The 18503-nt window shown below is 49.8% G+C and overlaps 1 protein-coding gene across 2 annotated transcripts in view; it reads right to left on the reverse strand.

The window, feature by feature from the left end:
• Window positions 1-5982: 5982 nt before the first annotated feature.
• The window catches only part of Otud3 (OTU deubiquitinase 3), a 22678-nt gene continuing 10157 nt past the window's right edge, over window positions 5983-18503 (reverse strand). Inside the window, exons 4-8 of one of the 2 annotated variants that reach the window (XM_021200915.2) lie at window positions 15838-15960; window positions 12592-12723; window positions 12108-12204; window positions 11422-11603; window positions 5983-10689 (exon numbers count right to left, since the gene is read on the reverse strand). In XM_021200915.2, the coding sequence (XP_021056574.1) occupies window positions 10513-10689; window positions 11422-11603; window positions 12108-12204; window positions 12592-12723; window positions 15838-15960 (711 nt within the window). In that variant the 3' untranslated portion in view covers window positions 5983-10512. The remainder of the gene's footprint in view (window positions 10690-11421; window positions 11604-12107; window positions 12205-12591; window positions 12724-15837; window positions 15961-18503) is intronic. The other variant, XM_029540340.1, reaches the window with a different exon arrangement.

The raw sequence follows: 18503 nt of genomic DNA on the forward strand, positions 1-18503 counted from the left end.
TTTGGCACGAGTCTGTCCCAGAGCCTGTCTAGATCCCTTTGGCACGAGTCTGTCCCAGAGCCTGTCTAGATCCCTTTGGCACGAGTCTGTCCCAGGTACAATCCCGGACACTGGCTCAAGATTGGTGTAAATGGCTGACAGAGGAAGGAGAGCCCTGAACTTGAAGTCAGGTACAGACCTGTGTCCTTCTCATTCACAGCAGCAGGGCTGGCTAGGGAAGTGGTTCTCAACCTGTGGGTCACGACCCCCTTGGGGTTGAGCAACCTTTTCTCAGGGGTCACCCAAGACCATCAGAAAACGTAGATACAGCCGGGTGTGGTGGCGCACGCCTTTAAGCCCAGCACTCAGGAGGCAGAGGCAGGCAGATTTCTGAGTTCAAGGCCAACCTGGTCTACAGAGTGAGTTCCAGGACAGCCAGGGCTACACAGAGAAACCCTGTCTGGAAAAAGAAAAAAGAAAAGAAAACATGGATAAGACATGATTCTTAACAGTGATTCTTAACAGTGGCCAAATTACAGTTGAGGAGTAGCAACAAAAATAAATTTATGGTTGGGGGGTCACCACAACCTGAGGAACTGTATTAAAGGGTCCCTGCATTAGGAAGGTTGAGAACCGCTGCTCTAGGCTCTTGCTGCCAGGAGACTGAGCAGTAACCATGGCAACCATGTTGTTAGAAACCTCAGAGCTGATGCCAGGCTGGCTGTGGCAGAGCGTCTTAGTCAGGGTTTCACAGCTGTAAACAGACACCGTGACCAAGGCAACTCTTCTAAGGCAACATTTAATTTGAGGCTGGCTTACAGGTTCAGAGATTCAGTCCATTATCATCAAGGTGGGAGCATGGCAGCATCCAGGCAGGCATCATGGTACAGGAAGAGCTGAGAGTTTTACATCTTCATCTGAAGGCTGCTAGCAGAAGACTGACTTCCAAACAGCTAGGATGAGGGTCTTAAGCCCAAACCCATAGTGACATACCTACGCCAACCAGGCCACACCTTCTAATAGTGCCACGCTCAGGGCCAAGCATATACAAACCATAACGCAGAATCAGTCCAAAAACAGGATCCCCCCCCCCAGGTGTCTAGGAAATCTAGGAGAGTTGCCAATTGTCACAAATGTTCACACAAAGAAGATGGGACAGAGATAGCTTCCACACAAATCTGTGCTCCAGATTAGTTAAATATATATAAAGTACATTCCGATGCCTACTGCTGGAACAGGCATTTGTGCCCTGAAAGAATTGATGGCTGGCAGAGTAGCAACATAACATTAAACACTAGGTATTTACAGAATCCAGGCCCTAAGTGCTTTATTCGAACTCGTTAGAGGGAGGGAGGCATGGGTAGGTGGGTGATGTGGAGGTAGAGGGTGGATGAATACATGGATGGATGGGTAGGTGAATGAGTGGATGGATGGATAGACACATACATGCATGTGTGCCTGTGTGGGCGAGGGTATGGGAGGAGAGATGTATGTATGATGAATGGACTGCATGGGTGAGTAGGTGGATGGATGGGTAGGTGTGTGCATATGGGGGGGGTGTAAATGGGTGGGTGGGTGGAGAGATGTATGTATACGTGGATGGCGAGGAGATGAATTAATAGATGAATAGATACATGGACAGATGGACATACAGACATGTACATGATGTGTGGGTGGTGGGTCGATAGATGGATGCATGCGGGATGTAGTGGTGTCTCTGAGAGGCAGGGAAAAGGGAAACGGAAAATGTCCTTGAATAGACATAAACGTGACATTCCTCCTGCACCCCCTCCTTGCTTACGAAGCCTTCTCAGAGACCTTGAAGGAAGGACAGAGAGACTGCCACATGGTTTAGTCTCTGCCAAATGCTTATGTGAGAGCTTGCTCCATCCCCATCCCCAGTCAGCTTTCCTTCCTCCACATCTGGGCCATCTTTAGAGTCCCAGCTTAAGGTCAGGTCCTGCTTGACTGTTGCCCATCCCTCGTGTTTGTGTTTTTGTTTTTGTTTTCGACTGAAACCACTAACATAATTAAAAGCTGTTTTCCTGCAGATGCCTCTATGCCCTGTCTCTTGGGTGGGTGGGTGCATGGTGGAGGGTGGATGGATGGATGGATGGGTGGGTTTACTGATGATAGATTAATGGATAGATGAAGGAGTGGATGGCTAAGCAAGCAGAGGAAGCAAGGGGCTCACAGAGGCTGGGGAGGGGACATGGATGTTCCATAACTTTTCTCTCCATTTTTGATGGATCAGGATTTATTTTTGCTTCTGTTCCTATTATGCCCATAACAAATGCCATGCACAAAGTGCTCTATTAAATAACTCGCTGAATAAGTGATTATAAATCACAACGGAATTCCTGAGTTAATGGAAGAGCCTAGCTCCTTTGGGGTTCTTTGCGGTCATGACAAGAAGGCTCAATACTTCATTAGTGTTTATTCTCATGATGCTGGAGAGAGAGAGAGAGAGAGAGAGAGAGAGAGAGAGAGAGAGAGAGAGAGAGAGAAGCTAGCTGTGGTCAGCTGGCAGCAGACAATTCCATTCTCCACACCGTCTTCATCTGCTGATACTTTCCTTGACTTCTACTGTGTCGCTCCTAGGTTCTCCACAAATCATCCGTGGCTCTCTATTGTCCACTGACCTTTGGCATTCCAGACGGTATCAGCTCTCTCCTTGGGGCAAGAGCTAAGAAGTTTATCATTACAACAGCCTCTAGTTTATGGTCCTTCCCGAACCTAGCCCCTCCATACTCCAGTCATGTAGACTATGCCCATATATCGTGTAGGCTCTCCCTGTAAAACATACAGGCTATCCCAGACTAACTCATGCCATCCATGTAAAAACCTCCTGCCAGTCCCTGAAAACTTATCAAATCCACGTATCTCATTTGTTCCTGGGATTTCTCTGACCCCAGTTCCGTGCCCAACCTGATCCTGTCCATGGCTGCTCTTTCCTCTCCCTTGTTCTAAGCTTTTAAGGAGGCTCCTCTCTGGGCTTTAAAGGAAAGCACCCCACTCCTTTAAAGTCTATGTGCTAAGCTGATTTTCATTTATTGTTCCTCTTTAACGTCCTTCCACTCAAGGCCCAGCCACGGTCCTTAGGCCTTTTTGTCCTAACAAAGCTCACCCCTGCCGAGTAGCGGTGGCTCTGCTTCCTCTCACAGTCACCTTGTCTGTTCCCAGAATGTCCCCACTGCTGACCTGCAGTCTGTCCTCAGCCGAAGCTCCCTCACCCTAATAGCCCATGTATCCCAGAGACATCCCCAGTTCCACCTTTCAAAACCACAGCCTCGGTCAAACTGCAGAGCTGGGTCTGGGTCCCTCCTAGCGCTGCCTTCCCCAGCTATGTGGGTGTCTGTCCATGGCTCTGCATCCTGCCGCTGCTGCCATCTTTGGTCTGGGACCAGCCTATTCTGTGTTCTGTGCTGATGAAAGTGATATGCAGAGTACCCCCATTATGCAGATTGTCTAATAAACGAGTAGACGTCCGAATTAACTGAAGGGCGTGGTGATAATGGGCAGATCCATCAGCCTCCCCGGCAGGGTTAAGGTTTAAATGAGGGCCTGGGGCATTATGGACACTCTATCCACACTCAATTACTTCTTGCATATCTGCTTCATCTACTCTGTTCATCACACCAATGAGGCTACAGTATCTGTCCAGCGGATTCCGTGGGTGTGTGATGTACCTGGAGTTTAGGGCAAAACTCAGCAGCTCCACAGGGTAGGCTCGGCCACTTGGCCCAGTGCCCCTAATTAAAGAGACAGAGAATTCTGAAAGCAATGTAGCTCTGTTGGTGGAGTGCTTGCCTAGCATACAGGAAGTCCTGGGTTCGATCCCTGCATTGCATAAATTTGATATGGTACAACAGGACTGTATTTCTGACGCTCGGAAGATGGAGGCAGGAGGGCCAAGAGCTCGGAAGATGGAGGCAGGAGGGCAAAGAGTTCAAGGTCATCCTCGGCTACACAGTGAGATGGAGGCTAGTCTGGGTTACAAGAGAACCTGTCATGAAAAGCAAAAAGAGGTTTGGACAACAGGCAGGGAGGAGAAATGGTGGTCTAATGATCCCAAGTTGATCTTGGGGGTACAGATAAGAGCTTTAAACTGTAGGAAAATGAGGGCAAGAGGCATATGTGTAGGTAATCCTGGTTAATGAATTGCTCCTGCCCATCACTGCCTCAGTTCTGGCCCTGAATTGTTAGATCTGTTCATTCCAGCCAAGGGTTCAATCTAGTTTTTAACAGGATGGTCAGCCCCAGGCTGTAGCCTCTGCAGACACAATCACCCTCCCCGCTGTGGGCTGTTCATCCTGCAGGATTTGCTCTTCCTGGAGTCCTAGGTGACTGACTGCAAGCAGGTTTAAGACAATGGCTTTTTGTGCTTTTGGTCTTCAAGGGCTTAGGTACACTAACAGGCCTTAGAACCTGAGTGGCCAGGGCGTCAGAGGTCTAAGCCAGCAGAAAGGAGACAGACAACAAATGAAGGCAAGAGCGCCAGCTTTTCTGCTGCCTGTGAGCTCAAGTTCAGAGTCTGTGCCTCTTAGCAAAGGCAGTTTCCAAATGCCTGCTTTTGTGGAGCGATCTGTGGAAAGGGGTGCTATACACAGTCGGTAAACAGTACACTGGTTCGCTCGACCAGCCCCTCTGCTTCCCACCATGGGAGCAAGTGCTTAAGTGGACGTCCGTCTGAGAGTCGCCTGTCTGAGAGTCACTAGTCTTAAATGCCTTTGAGCTGAAGCTGTCCCCAGAGGTGAAGCTGTCATAAGAGATGCAGCGGAAGTTCTCCTGGAGGGCTGCTAACTGCTGTGTCCTTAGAACACAAGGCAGTAGAGCCAAGTCCACACACCCAACACCCAGCCCAGCTGGACTAAGTGAGCCTTGAGTCTAGACCTCACTGGGGAAGTGCACTGGGGAAGCGCAGCATTGCTCCCATGGGGAGCTCTGATGAGTATTCTAGGCAAACCCCACCCTAAACCCAAGGCTTTCCTAGGCGGGGCTTTGCTCATGCTGGTCCTCTGCTGGAGTGTCTTCCCTAGCTCCATGTCTACCTTCCCGCTCACGCACAGACCACTAAGTTTCACTTGGTCTCTGAATTCCTGAGCCATCTGCTCCGCCTTTCTTTAGGTCCTGTTTTTTGTTTTGTTTGGGCCCCTTTGTTGTTCTGTTTTTGAGACAGGGTCTCGTAGCCCAGGTGACCTCAAATTTGCAATATAGCCAATGACCTTGAACTTCTGACTCTCCTGGGCTTGCTATGCGTGCACCTCCATGCCGTTTATATGGTACTAAGGATGGAACTTAAGAGACTCGTGGGTGCAAGGTAAGCACACAGCCCACAATGCTGCCTCTCCATGAGTCCTCTGGAGTCATAGCTACGTGTCTGCTTCCACCCCTACACTGGACGCCGTTAGCAAACAGGGTCCTAGCCGTTTCCAGAGACCCAAGAGTTGGTTAGTTACAGATGTTTGGGTGGGTGAATAAACTGGATACAAGCAATACCCAGATCCCTCTGCCACAGAGTCTGGCCAGTTTCAGACAAGGTGCAAAGTCAGAACCTCTGAAGCAGCTGGACCAGTCTCCATCCTCTGCATGCATCAGTGTAGTCTAAGAGCGTCCATTTCCCAAGCGGTCCAGGCAAACCTGGGTCAGAGCAGGGAAAGCTAGGAATTCTGCTGGCCGACGCCAGGGGTACTGTTCAAGTGCCTGAGGGGCATTACGAGAGGATGCCACGCTGGTGGTGTCCTGAAGAGGGTAATTCTCAGGGTGGCAGCTGACATCAGATCGTCAGACATGTAATGAAATGCTGGGTAGGTCTTGACAACGATCTGCCCGGCCATGAGACGGCCATACTCCCCTGTATCCTACCTCTGCCAAATGGCTGCCCAGCTTGGGAAAGGGCATTTCCCAGCATGCTTTCTTAGCCCCTCTCTCACTCAAGCGAAGCCAACAGACGACAAGCCAACCTGAACTTTGCTTTTAAACTAGAATTTATTGGTATACAAAATCAGTTCCAGAGATAAAGTGGCACGTCTTTGCGGCTTCTATTGCACCAAGTGTTGAGGATTAAAAACACAAAAACATTTGGTTCTTAAAACAGTGCAGATAGCCAAGTACAGTACTTCAGTAAATAAAGAGTAAATGAACCAGATGAACGCACGCTGTGGAGAGAGGGCCTGAGGGAAATGGGCTCGAGACACCAGGAAATGGTGATTCCTCACCACTACGCTCTAGAGCTAAGGCAGATTTGCTGAGTCTAAGGGTCACGATCCCATGGAGACCTCAGACACCTCTAGACTGAAGCCAGAACAAGCATAGTGCAATTAGGGAAAGGGAGAAGGCAGACACACTGGCCCTCTTCCTGGGGGGATGGGCAGACACTCCATCCATCCATCCCTGTGACCAGGAAGGGAGCAGGGTGCGGGGTGCGGGGTGCTGGGTACTGGGTGCTGAGCCTGCCAACTCCAGGCTCATCTCCCTTCCCTGAGCTTAGTAAGGGATGCTGGGTGGGTGGCCACCATGGAAAACCAGCCCCCAAGAACAGGAAGACAAGAAGAGCTCCACACCAGCCGGGCTCAGGTTTCAACAGAGACTGAAGAACTTCACTGACTGCCTTGGTGCTGTAACAGGTGCCTGCAGGATGCAGGATGCAGGATTGGAGCCAGACCCCAAAGGTTTCCTCCTGTACTCAGGACACAGCAAAAGGAGCCCTGGTACGCCCTGCTTACCATAAACTCACTGTGCAAGTGTGCAACTATACACGGGGACAGCATCCTCCGCACAGCTACCAGCCTTCTCCAGCAACCGTGAGGAGAGTCACCATTTCAACTGACTTACTGAACAGACTAGAGAGAACAGACTGAATGAACTGTCAGAACTTGACCTGGGACAGAGCTCTCCGAGCCCAGCCTCAAAGTGCAGGGAGTCACACAATGCACTCCCACCTACAACAGAGGGACACTGCTGCCTGCCTCCCTGACTCCCCTCAGCAGAAACCACCAACTGGGCCCAGCAGCCAACCGTTAGAACATCAACACACACAAGGATGATGGTAGAACAGCAGACGTGTAAGGATGTGGGGAACGTTCCTGTCAAAAGTGCCTCTTGGGGCCAGGCATGGTGGCCCACGCACAACTTTGATCCCAACGCTCACAAGAGGCAGAGGCAGGCAGATCTCTGAGTTTGAGGACAGCCTGGGCCACAGAGAGAAACCGTCCTGGGAAACAACAACAACAACAGCGGTGCCACTGGGTCTGCTCGGGACAGCCCTGGGTGTGAGCACTCCCCAACCTGGGAGACAATTGAAGCCCTGTAACTGACCTGGGCCTAGAGGTAAGAAGCTGAAGCTGGGGCTGGTCACAGGACCAGGAGGGCCTCGAAGGCCACGGCTCTGAGAGTGCCTCCTGGCTTTGCTCACAGCCTCTGCCTGGACATTCCAGTTTCCTTTACCCAGCTGGATGCCCGAGCTGATCGGTTCAGAGGTAAAATAAGGGCACTCTATGTTATCCTGGTAAAACCCAGGCAGACAGTAATTCCTCGGAACGTGAGAGACTGAGGCGGGGCTCACTCTGGGCGCAGTGCACAGGCCAATCCACCTGACACCACCTGGTAACCCGAGCCACTGCCTCCAGCCATGCCACTGCAGGATACATTGCTCCGTTCCCCAGGGAAGTGGGCACTGTGCCTGAGCTACAGGAAGGCTCCCCCACTGATCCCCACCCCAGCTGCCCTGCTAGGTCAGCCCTCATCACTTTCACAATCATGATATAGTCCAAGGTTTTCTCAGAGCTTACGGAAGAAACCACAGGCAACCTGATACAGCCTGAAGCTGCTTCTTGCTACCCCAGTTCCTGGCCATACTTCACTCCCTCTAGGTAGCCGTTCTTGTTGAGAACCGAAGGAACCTCTGTATCCCCGGTGCTAACTCCTGTGGGCTGTGCTATCTACAAGTGTAGCCTGTGCTAACTCATCTCCCTACAATACAAACGTGCTGCCATCACTTATTTCTGTAATTTTAACCTTAAATCATTCTTAAAACCTAGCAAAGCTCCGCACACAGTATTAAGGCCTGTGAACTGCCACGAAGCACCACGGCTTTCCTTTGTGGCCTCCTTGTGAGCTACCATGACATTCTTGGGTGGCAGCCAGGACACAGACAGGTTTCCTTCCCAGGACAGCTTCTCTGAGAGCACCTGGACTGGAGGAACAGTGCCAACCATCATTGTCCCAAAGCTCAATGCACTGGGCCTCACCTTGGCTGCCAATGAGGTAACTGTCAGGTACCCACTAACGTGGTGATGTGACAGACCACACTCCACCTCTCCCTCTGAGAGACTGAGGTAGTGGAGCCCACATTCTGAGCCTGAGCTGGGTGCAGGGACTCCATTTCCAATAATCAGCACATTAAATCCACCAACTGAAACTGGAAAGCTGAATGGTGACAAGACAAGCTTGTTTTAAAGAAAGTGCTACAGTGTTCCAGAACGCAGAGGCTACTGCCAGAGGTAAGTGACACAGAACTAAAGGCAAGTTTGTAAAGAGATGTGCTCTTCGATGACTCGGATACCCAGGAGACCCAGGCAGCTTCCCCTGCCAGGCACGCAGCACAGCAGCTGGGAGAAGGCACCAGTCGGGTTGCTGAGAGCTGCCCACAGCTTGGATTTTTAAGTGCTGGGGTCGGAACCCAGGCTGCCCACACACTAGGCAAGCACTCCACCAGCGAGCACACTACCCCAGGCCTGCCACTGCTGACTTCCAATCCTGAGGTTTTGGAAAACAACCCTGACCTTTCTGCGAGGACCTGGCGTTCTGCCGTCAGGCAGTACAAAGCTGGGAGCAGAGAGCTTTCATTCAGACCCTGCCCGGGTGACCTCAGGGAACACTGGCTCCCATCCCTCAGAGCACAGCGGCCACCACCCTCCCTTACTTACTGGGACTGACCACGCCGTCCGCAAATCTGCACAGCATTGCAATGCCCTGTACCGTAAGCAGGAAGCAACACAGCGTCCTGGGGGAGTCCAGGAGACTTCAGGTGTTCCAAACACAGAGTTCCAAAGCTGAACAAATGGACAATTAGAGGCCATCCTCACCCTGAAGCAGCTAGCGGCCTGCTCATCAGTCGACGGGGCTAACCCGAGACCTGCCCAAACACTGGTGTCTGCATCTAGATGCTTCTATAATTTTTGTTTTGCCTTTAGTGATAAGAAATAATTTATCTTTTGACCCAGTATACAGGATTAGTCCAAATACTAGGTTCCCGGAGAGCATTGACTTAGTCGTGGTTGTTCACATGGCACATGACAGTTTAATGTCCAAATAACCTAGTCAGTGGAACAGCACCTCCGGTGGTGCAGGCCCTCTCAGGCCCTCAACCATCTAGCTTAGCCACAGGCAGCCTCATCAGCCGCTTCTATATTTTCCTCAGTACTGAAATCTCAAATAAGGTTTAACTTAAAAAAAAAACAAAAACAAAAACATGGGGAGTGAAACGGGCCCTTTCATCCTAACCCTAGCTAGCCTGGAACTCAGTACATAGCCCAGGCTGGCCTCAAACTTGCAACAATCCTGCCTCTGCGCCAGTGCTGGGGTTACAGGCGTGGCCTGAGCCAGCCTGTCAAGCTCTGTTATGGGACTTCATTCCGTTTCCATGTTACGAAAGTTTACAACCTGTAAGATCAAACAACCAGTCATTTCTCTGTAGGCATCTTTCTGAGTCTAGCATAGCAAAAAGAAAAATATAGTTACTTAAAATTCAAGCATGGAAACCTTCCTCCTGTAGACTGCTGCTGTCTTTGGACTCTTCCAAGAAAAACCCAAGAGCCCCAGCTCCCCCTGCACAGCTATAGACCCAGCCTGCACTTCCGAGCTCAGAGGTGTGTCATAGCAGTGCCACCCCTTCTCCTCACTGTCCCAAAGTCCCCTGCACTGTGTGGCTCCTGGCAAATCCAGGTCTCACCCATAGCCAGGAACATGCACCACGTAGCAAGAGGGGAGGGGCACCCACACTCTCTGAGGGAAACCAGAGACAGGAGGAAGGAAATGGCCTTGGTCTCCATGGCTGCTGGGAGCTACTGGTCCTGTCCTACCACTGATGTGTCCAAGTGACCCGTATCAGAAGCAATCAAACCCCAACACACTCCTGAGCTGGGAAACCAAGACGCTCATCCTGCTTGGAAATGAGAGAGAAACAGAGGGCGTTGTCACTGAAGGTCTCTAATGACTCTGCTGAGCGACTTCAAGCATCGGCACAAGGAAGCCACCCCACGCCTCTGGGGAAGAACCTACACCCAGCACACTCTGACCCACAGGGCACACAAACCCCCTGCCCCATGACTGCCCTATGGCTCAGTGTTTTGAGTTCCAGGAGGTGAATGGTGTCACCACATCGTCACACAACAAAACACAGGACACTTGAAGGACACTGGCTCCTGTGGGCTCCTGTGTGGGCGCTGACAGTTGTCTCATCCTCGGAGGAGGCGTGGCTGGGAAGCCTTGTCTGCAGCGTAGGCACACCCTTCACCTCTCAGGGCCCGAGAGTCAGATGTTCAGAGCAGCGAAGGTCTTCACCAAGGTGACCTGTGTGTTCACGTCTGCCTCCCTTCTGCCCGCGTCCCTGCTGCTGTTTCTGTTCTCCAGGGCTTTGAGGCGGTGCCTCTCCTCCTGACGTTTCTTCTTCTCCAGCCGCTGTTGTTCCCGCCGCTGCTTGTTCGTGACCTGGAACAGACAGGAGCCCTGTGGGTCTCTGCTGCTGCAGGGCTCAAGCCCAAGAGACCAGAATGATTTCTTCTGTTACTGTTCAAATACACTTTGACATTTATGTTCCCTTCCTGGTGCATCAAATAAAAATCGTCTTCATAAACCAATCTAACCCTGACCACAAATTGAGTGTCCCTAGTCCAGCAGCTGACGACTCTGCAGGGGCCTGGAGACACATTCTCCATCATTTAAGACTCTAGATAACTGCACTAAGATGGCAGAAAGCATCATCGTTTTCTGCACATTAGGTGGCAGTTTTAACCAGGAGACTATTGGCATAGTGGGCCCTTTGTGGAGCTGGGGCAGGGATGCATATTACCAAGAGCCTCACTCACTAAAGAGACAAGCCCTGCATGTCACACACTTCACCTGGGGCTTCATGCTAGAAAATACTGCAAAGTACAAAAACTTACACACAGAAGCCATTTACTACAGACAATCCAAAGACCCTGTGCCCCTCAACAGTAACACCAGACAGAAGAGGCAGCTATGCATCCGTACAGACAGGGTAGCCACATCCGCCTTCTGTGACTGAGGGACAAGCAAGGTCTTCTTTCTGCATCTCAGTGCCTGTCCCCAGATGCTCTGCAAGAACTACTTCCATACATTTAAAAAACTGCACACTAAGGTGAATTCCTACTTCCTACCCCAGCACAGACTCCCTGCGCGCCCCGCCTCGCCCCGCCCCACCTTTGGGAGCTGGCTCTTGTGTGCTTTGTTCTCTTCAGCAGGGCTGGCCCGAGTCTCACTGGTCTCCATCCTGCCTTCATTTCTGCTCTGATTTCCAGAGAGTCTGGAGCCGCTGCCTGCCTCCTCACGTGAAGGGCCCCGCTGCTTCACTCTGTCACCAGGCTCATGGTTCTCCTCTGCATCTTCCAAAGAAAGGCATTCCGTTAAAACCAAGAAGCCAACAGTTACATAAAGCAACTGCAATGAAATGACTCCAAGATCACCAGGTCCCCGGGTCCCAGTCATATTCAAAGCCAGGTTCCTTGAGAGGGAATTCGACTCTTACATCAGTGGTCAGGAGGGTTGCAGGAAGAACATGGAAAGCCCTGGCTGGCTGCAAGGCCCTGACAGCAGGGTTTGTTTCCTTAAACTTTTTACAGATAATTTTTAGGGATAAAGTATTTATTTATATCCCAAATCTAGAAACAAATTATGACCTCACCCTATACCGTCCCATACAGTGGCTGCTAAGATTTAAATGCACAGACACTAGGCAGTGCCACTTGTTGTGCTGGCAGATGCTCATAGCCTTGAAGGGGGCGGAGGGACAGAGTGGACACTACAGCAATCAGGAGACTTGTGACGAGCACCTTGAGGGAGCACCAGCGTGCCCTTGCAGCTCATTCACAGGTCTCAGGCAGACTTACCGGTTCCTGTGCCCTGGTTCACCTGAAGCATAGCTATTACTGCAGACTCAATGTTGTAATTTTCAGCCTCCAGGTTCTGGACTATTAAATTAAAATCCTATCAAAGAAACAGAGAAACACTTAAGACTGTGGCTGGTGTGGTGCTCTGGCGCTCTGCCCCATCAGCTGACACACGTGAACACAGAGCAGAGGAACTGACAAGGTTCCAAGCCCTCCTCCACCAAGAACATCAAGTTCAAACAAGGCAGCAGGCACGACAATACATTAATAAATAAACTGTCTTTATAAAACTAGACCTGTACTAGGGCAAGTCCCTCTCAGAAAAGATAAAGCCCACTCCTCAGGACCTTGAGCATTAATGGCTGACATCCAGCAAACAAGGGGATGAGTTAGCAGCTCTCCAGTCTCCCGGGCTCTGGCAGGCCGGCTCTGCATGGCAGGATCTGAGCATTCAGCGGTCAGAGCTGCAGGGGAGGGTACTAACCGTGCATCCAGTTGCACTGCCAACTTTGTGGACAGCATCTTCCATGTCATCTTTCAGGCCATCTTTAACGTCCACCCCTTTTGTCTTCATCTTCTCTTTTTTATTTGCTCCATCTTGATGAAGCATCTGGAACTGAGTAAAGGAAACAGCATAGGAACCATCGCTCCATAGGAGCCACCGCTCCACAGGAACCATCGCTCCATAGGAACCATCGCTCCATAGGAACCATTGCTCCAGCAAATCATACTCAACTCTCCAACCCAGGAAACTCCGAATCCCAAACCATCCAAATACAGGAGGAAGAAAGACTTCAGGCCAAAGAGAGTCCAGTGGCTAGATTCACTCACACCCTGAGAATCCAGGGCACAGCCCTGAGGACAGAGGCTGGGAGGAGCCACTCAGCAAGGCACCCGAGCTCGCTGGACTGCAGTGCTTGAGCAGACGCCGAGTCTGGCAGCACACACATTTCTGCTTGCTGTGTATGGAGGACAGTTCCCAATTTCACACTTGTTGAGCTTCTCAACTTATAATGCTTGCCTTGAAAACACATGGACCCAGCTCTCATCCAGCTGCCATGTTCTCTGATTATCAGCACGCTCTGGGGCACAGGGCATGGCTAACTTGAGGCACCTGTGAGGCACACCACACTAACCCATCCAAAGGCTTACATACTACAGTGCAAGTCTCTCAAGGCGCAAAGGCCTCTATGACAGAACCCCAAGTCAGAAATCTAAAACCACCCCTCCCCACCCTTTGACCACACAGCCACCATCTCCTTCGGCCACCCCCTGCCCATCAATAAATGGGCACGGGCATTGCTGTACTTGGCACTAAAAGTCTAAGTGGAGCCCAGCTGTAGGGCATATACCCCTTACAGTCTCAACACAAAGCCGCCTGTCTTGTTATGAGCATCCATCCTCACAGCCCAAGAAGTTAGCCACATGTGAGATACAGACCAGTAGAAAAGCTATCTTCAGTGGCCTCTCACTAGAAAAAGCTAAGGGTCTCCCAGCATGCTCGGAGCAGTGACCAGCCACTGCCGCCCTTGGGATGCCGCCTCCACTGCAGTTAAGAGTCAAGCTCAGGGGTTTACGCCATCAGCACCAATCGATGGCCATTTCAATCTTATCAGCTGATGCACATGAAAGAAGTTTTGGGATGAATAGGGTAAAAGAAACCACTACTTAGACAAGATAACTCTGTACCCCCAAAAACAACCGCAAACCACCATGAAAATCCATGGTAACTGCAGCACAAGTGTAAAAACCTCGGCACGCTGTGTACTTGGTAGGAAGCTAATAGCTAGAATCCATAGAGGATGTTTAAAGCTAACAACAAAATGACAGCCCAAGCGGGCTGGAGAGATGGCTCAGCGGTTAAGAACACTGACTGCTTGTCCCAAAGGTCCTGAGTTCAAATCCCAGCAACCACATGGTGACTCACAACCATCTTTAGTGAGATCTGATGCCCTCTTCTGGAGTATCTGAAGACAGCTGCAGTGTACTTACATATAATAAATAAATAAATCTTAAAAAAAATTAAAAAAAAAAAAAGACAGCCCAACTTCTTTTAAAAATGGCAGAGAAATCTGTGAGTCACAGCTGTTTCTGCTGCTAAGCCTTTGCTCGGCCATCAGGGACTCTAGCCCTCGGAAGCCTTAAACCCAAAATGAACACTTTCTGTTATAAGTTGCCTTGGTCACGGTGTTCTATCACAGCAATAGAAAAGTAACTAAGGCAGTGTGGCAGACCTACACCTCAGAGTATCATTAACAAGAACTGTTACATGCTACAGCACGGCTGAATCTCAGAAACAACATGCTAAGTGAGAAAGGCCAGCCAGCAAAGGTCAGATCCATGGTTTTTAAAAAAGCAAGCCATTTTTAAAAGGCAAACCAGGAAATCATAAAAAAAAAATTAGTAAGTGAAAAACTGTACCATATTTTACAACAGACTTGCATTAATTTAAACAGTCAGGCGTCAACACACAGGCCAGCGGAGCAGAACCATGCAGCTAAAAGGAGACGCAAACACATACAGGGCAGAGACAGTCTGGCCTCGGCAGTGAGGCAAGCAGAGGGCTGAAAGCCGACACCAGCACTTCACATCCGTACACATCCCATAAACAAACGGATCTGGTGTAAGGATCCACATCTGTTAATACCTCTACTACACACATCCAAAATAGGGGACAGGAGGTTCACAGCAAACTCCAAGTCAGCATGGGGCTATCCAGGGGGACCTTGCCTCAAAAAACTGAAAGTTAAAACTAAGGATAAATAAAAATAAAAATACAACTATTAAGTCAGGCCTGGTGCATGCTTTTAGTTGAGCACTAGGGAGGCCGAGGCGAGCAGATCTCTGAGTTGGAAGCCAGCCTGAGCTACACTGTAAGCTCCAGAAAAGCCAGGACTAAGCAGAGAAAACAAAAATGTAATTATAAAAGTATTAAAACAACTGCGGGCTCACTCTCTAACCCCAGAGCAGGAAAGGCCATTGTAGTTACGACCCCAGCCCGAGAGACAGTAAGGAGACACTGTTAGGACTGGGAGGTGTCTGAGCGGCACAGCCCTTGCTGACATCTTTGATAACCAGCACCACTAAATAAACCAGAGCAGAGGAGGAGGACAGGCAGGGCAGAGAAGCAGCACAGACATAAAAGTATAGACAAATTTACCTAAAACCCAAAACCCTTTCACAGCACAGAGCACACAGACAGACACACTGATGCCAGACTAGGAGCTCCCTGTAATTTCTCCCAGAAGCGTATTTCCCTAATGTACGAAGTTCCTAAAAGCATTAGACAAAAAGACAAAAATGAACAGAAAAAGAATCGATACAGCTCACAAGAAAAGGAAGGATGCAGTAGGTCTTAGAAGGTGCAGACTGGGCAATGACAAAATGCTCGAAAAACCGATGCTGAGAGGGGCTGGAGAGCTGGCCCAGCAGCAGAGTGCACGGGGGCTGCTCTTGCAGAAGACCAGAGTTTGTTTCCCAGCGCCCGCACGGCCTCTCACAGCCTCTCACAGCAACCAGTAACTGCGACCCCAGGAGATCTGATGCCATCCTCGTCTGGACTCCGTATGTATGATACCTGCAATGCTTTAGCGATCGATCGGATCGACAGCTCCCTGAGAGCAACTTCCCTGAACAGCTACAACAGCTGGCCGCTGGGCCTGAGCTGAGGACCCAGCTCTGCACCTGTCTCCTACAGGCCTGAAAGCAGAAGGAGCTGGGCTTCACTCACGTCGGTTAGGAGATGAGCAGGCGCTTCTGAGTTGTCATTGATCCTCCGGACGCTGTCATAGTGTTCACCGTAGCGGTAGGCGATGTGTAGCTCCCTTGTGCTGCCTTTGTCTGTGCCTCGAATCTGCGACACAGAGAAGAGCTGCAAGGTGGGCCTGTGGGGAGTCTGGGGCCTGCAGGCCCTACTCAGACAGACACAACCCTGGCCAGGACCCGCCAGTCTCTGGGCTCTCGTCCTCCCAGGCTTGTAGGCTTATAGGAGCCTAGGTAACACTTGCCCATATGCAAATGAACCCATTTGGAAGTGAATCAAAAGCCAGAGACAGGCCTGCAGTTAAGTCATAAAATTAAGTCATAATTAAGTCTCTGGAGTGCACAGGCTCCTTCCAATGGGAAGACCCAGAAATAGACCCAGATTTGCTGAGCCTAAAGCTCAAACAGTTTGAGATTATCCTTGAAAAAGAGAAGCAAAATGTCAAGTATGAAGTTTATAGACCCCCCCCCTGAAGACCTTCAAATGGAGCCATGCAAATGGGCCTGAGGTGGTTCATTAGCTATAATAAACTCATCTCCCCTTTCTGTCAGTCACAATGAAACTTACAACAGCAACAATCGTAAAATCTGCCACTCACACCAGTTCCAAGACAAAATTCTACCAAGTAAAAACCATACTAGTACACCACACAGACCTGCACACTGGCCACAAAGTGTTACATCTCAACCACATCCTGGGACACAAGAACCGACCCCCTAAAGTCATGTAAACATACAAAACTAGGTGCTTGTCGGGGTAAATTCCCCCAAAACGCCCATGTCACAGAAGCGAAAATAATTCCGACTGCCTCCCAGTAACTGTGCTATTAAAACTCCAACACACACGCTCTTGTTTTCACTGAAAGGCCCAGGTAATCTGAGACGACTGTTAACTTAAACAGAATTCACTCGTCCAAATCCAGCACGTCCATGGGACCACCCAAACTGCACACAGGCCGGAGAAAGCTGCTGTAGAACGTCTGACAATGATCTGGATAGACAGTCCACACAGGGCAACACTGTTGCCCAAACACTGGGGAAATGTTCTACTTTGACTTCATATAACAAAATTCTTAAACGTTACTACCTGTACTAACAACATTGTATATTATAAATACAAACCAACTAGAATAGTCAGCAAAATTGTTAGGAGCCACATTCACCAGCTGTTCCTAACAGGTCTGCTGCTTGCTACATTATACATGGAATCTGCTCACAAGAGGGCACACCAGTAGACAATGTAGGTCTCCATATCCATGCCAAGTCAGAGCCAAGTCATTATTAATGCAAGAGCTCAGAACCGTGACTGCATCACCAAGCAGGGGAGACCCAATGGAAATAAATTTGTTTTAAATATATAGTTTCATTGTTTTGCAAGTCATAAATCAGAATACTACAGAAAGATTTGGAAAAAAGTAAGGATTAGGGCAATAAAGAAATGTAATGGGGGGGGGGGTGTGAGGAGGAGGCTGGAGAGATGGCTCAGCAGTTAAGAGCACTGACTGCTCTTCCAGAGATCCTGAGTTCAATTCCCAGCAACCACATGGTGGCTCACAACCATCTGTAATGGGATCTGACGCCCTCTTCTGGTAGACAGAGACAGTGTACTCAGATACATAAATCTTTTTTGAAAAAAAAAAAAGTAAGGGTTATCTTTAGGGAAAGCAGAGGGCGGGCTGCCCTAGTGGGTGCATGGGTTTCTCCTAGTAGGCTCCTCACACTATATACTCTGGTGCCCCGAAAACCCTGCTAACAGCATAAACTATTATCAAACAGAAACTGCAGGAGCGGCCATGTTCTGGGCCAGTAGATCACTCTTAAGAGAACCAACTGAAAAAGGGTCCTCTGCCACTTGACACCTAGCAACACTGGCCAAGGGCTCGGGTCCTGTTGCCCGCCCGCTCGCTCGCTGCGCCTCTGAAGTGGATGTTCTTTCTCCCCAGCCTCGGCAGCATCTACTTCACCCTGTCCTCTGTAAGGCTGTTAAAAGGACACTGAGCCAGATACACAAGGCTGACGACTTCCATTTATGTGACACAAATGCACACGTATAAGGGAGGGAATCAAACAGAGGCTCCCAGAGGTGGGAAGACATGGGAGGGTGGTGATCCCACAGAGCAGAGTGGGCTAGTCCATATGCTGACAGTGGCACTACTGAAAGTCAGAACATACAAGTAGAAACTGGAAAAGGGTAAATTCTGGAATGTGTAACTGATAATTCTAAAAGAAAAGGGGCTAGGCCACGACTAAGGAAATCTGCAAGCAGCACATGTAGGCAGCACACCTTTAATATAGTAACGCATGCAGGGGTGTGTGTGTGCATACAGCAGGCAGCACACCTTTAATATAGTAACGCATGCAGGGGTGTGTGTGTGCATACAGCAGGCAGCACACCTTTAATATAGTAATGCATGCAGGGGTGTGTGTGTGTGTGCATACAGCAGGCAACACACCACTAATATAGTAACGCATGCAGGTGTGTGTGTGTGTATACAGGCAACACACCTTCAATATAGTAACACATGCAGGGGTGTGTGTGTATACAGGCAGCAAACCTTTAATATAGTAACGAATGCAGGGGTGTGTGTGTGCACACCTTTAATATAGTAACGCATGCAGGGGTGTGTGTGTGTG

This window comes from Mus pahari, chromosome 6, assembly GCF_900095145.1.
Source record: "Mus pahari chromosome 6, PAHARI_EIJ_v1.1, whole genome shotgun sequence".
NCBI classification, from domain to species: domain Eukaryota; kingdom Metazoa; phylum Chordata; class Mammalia; order Rodentia; family Muridae; genus Mus; species Mus pahari.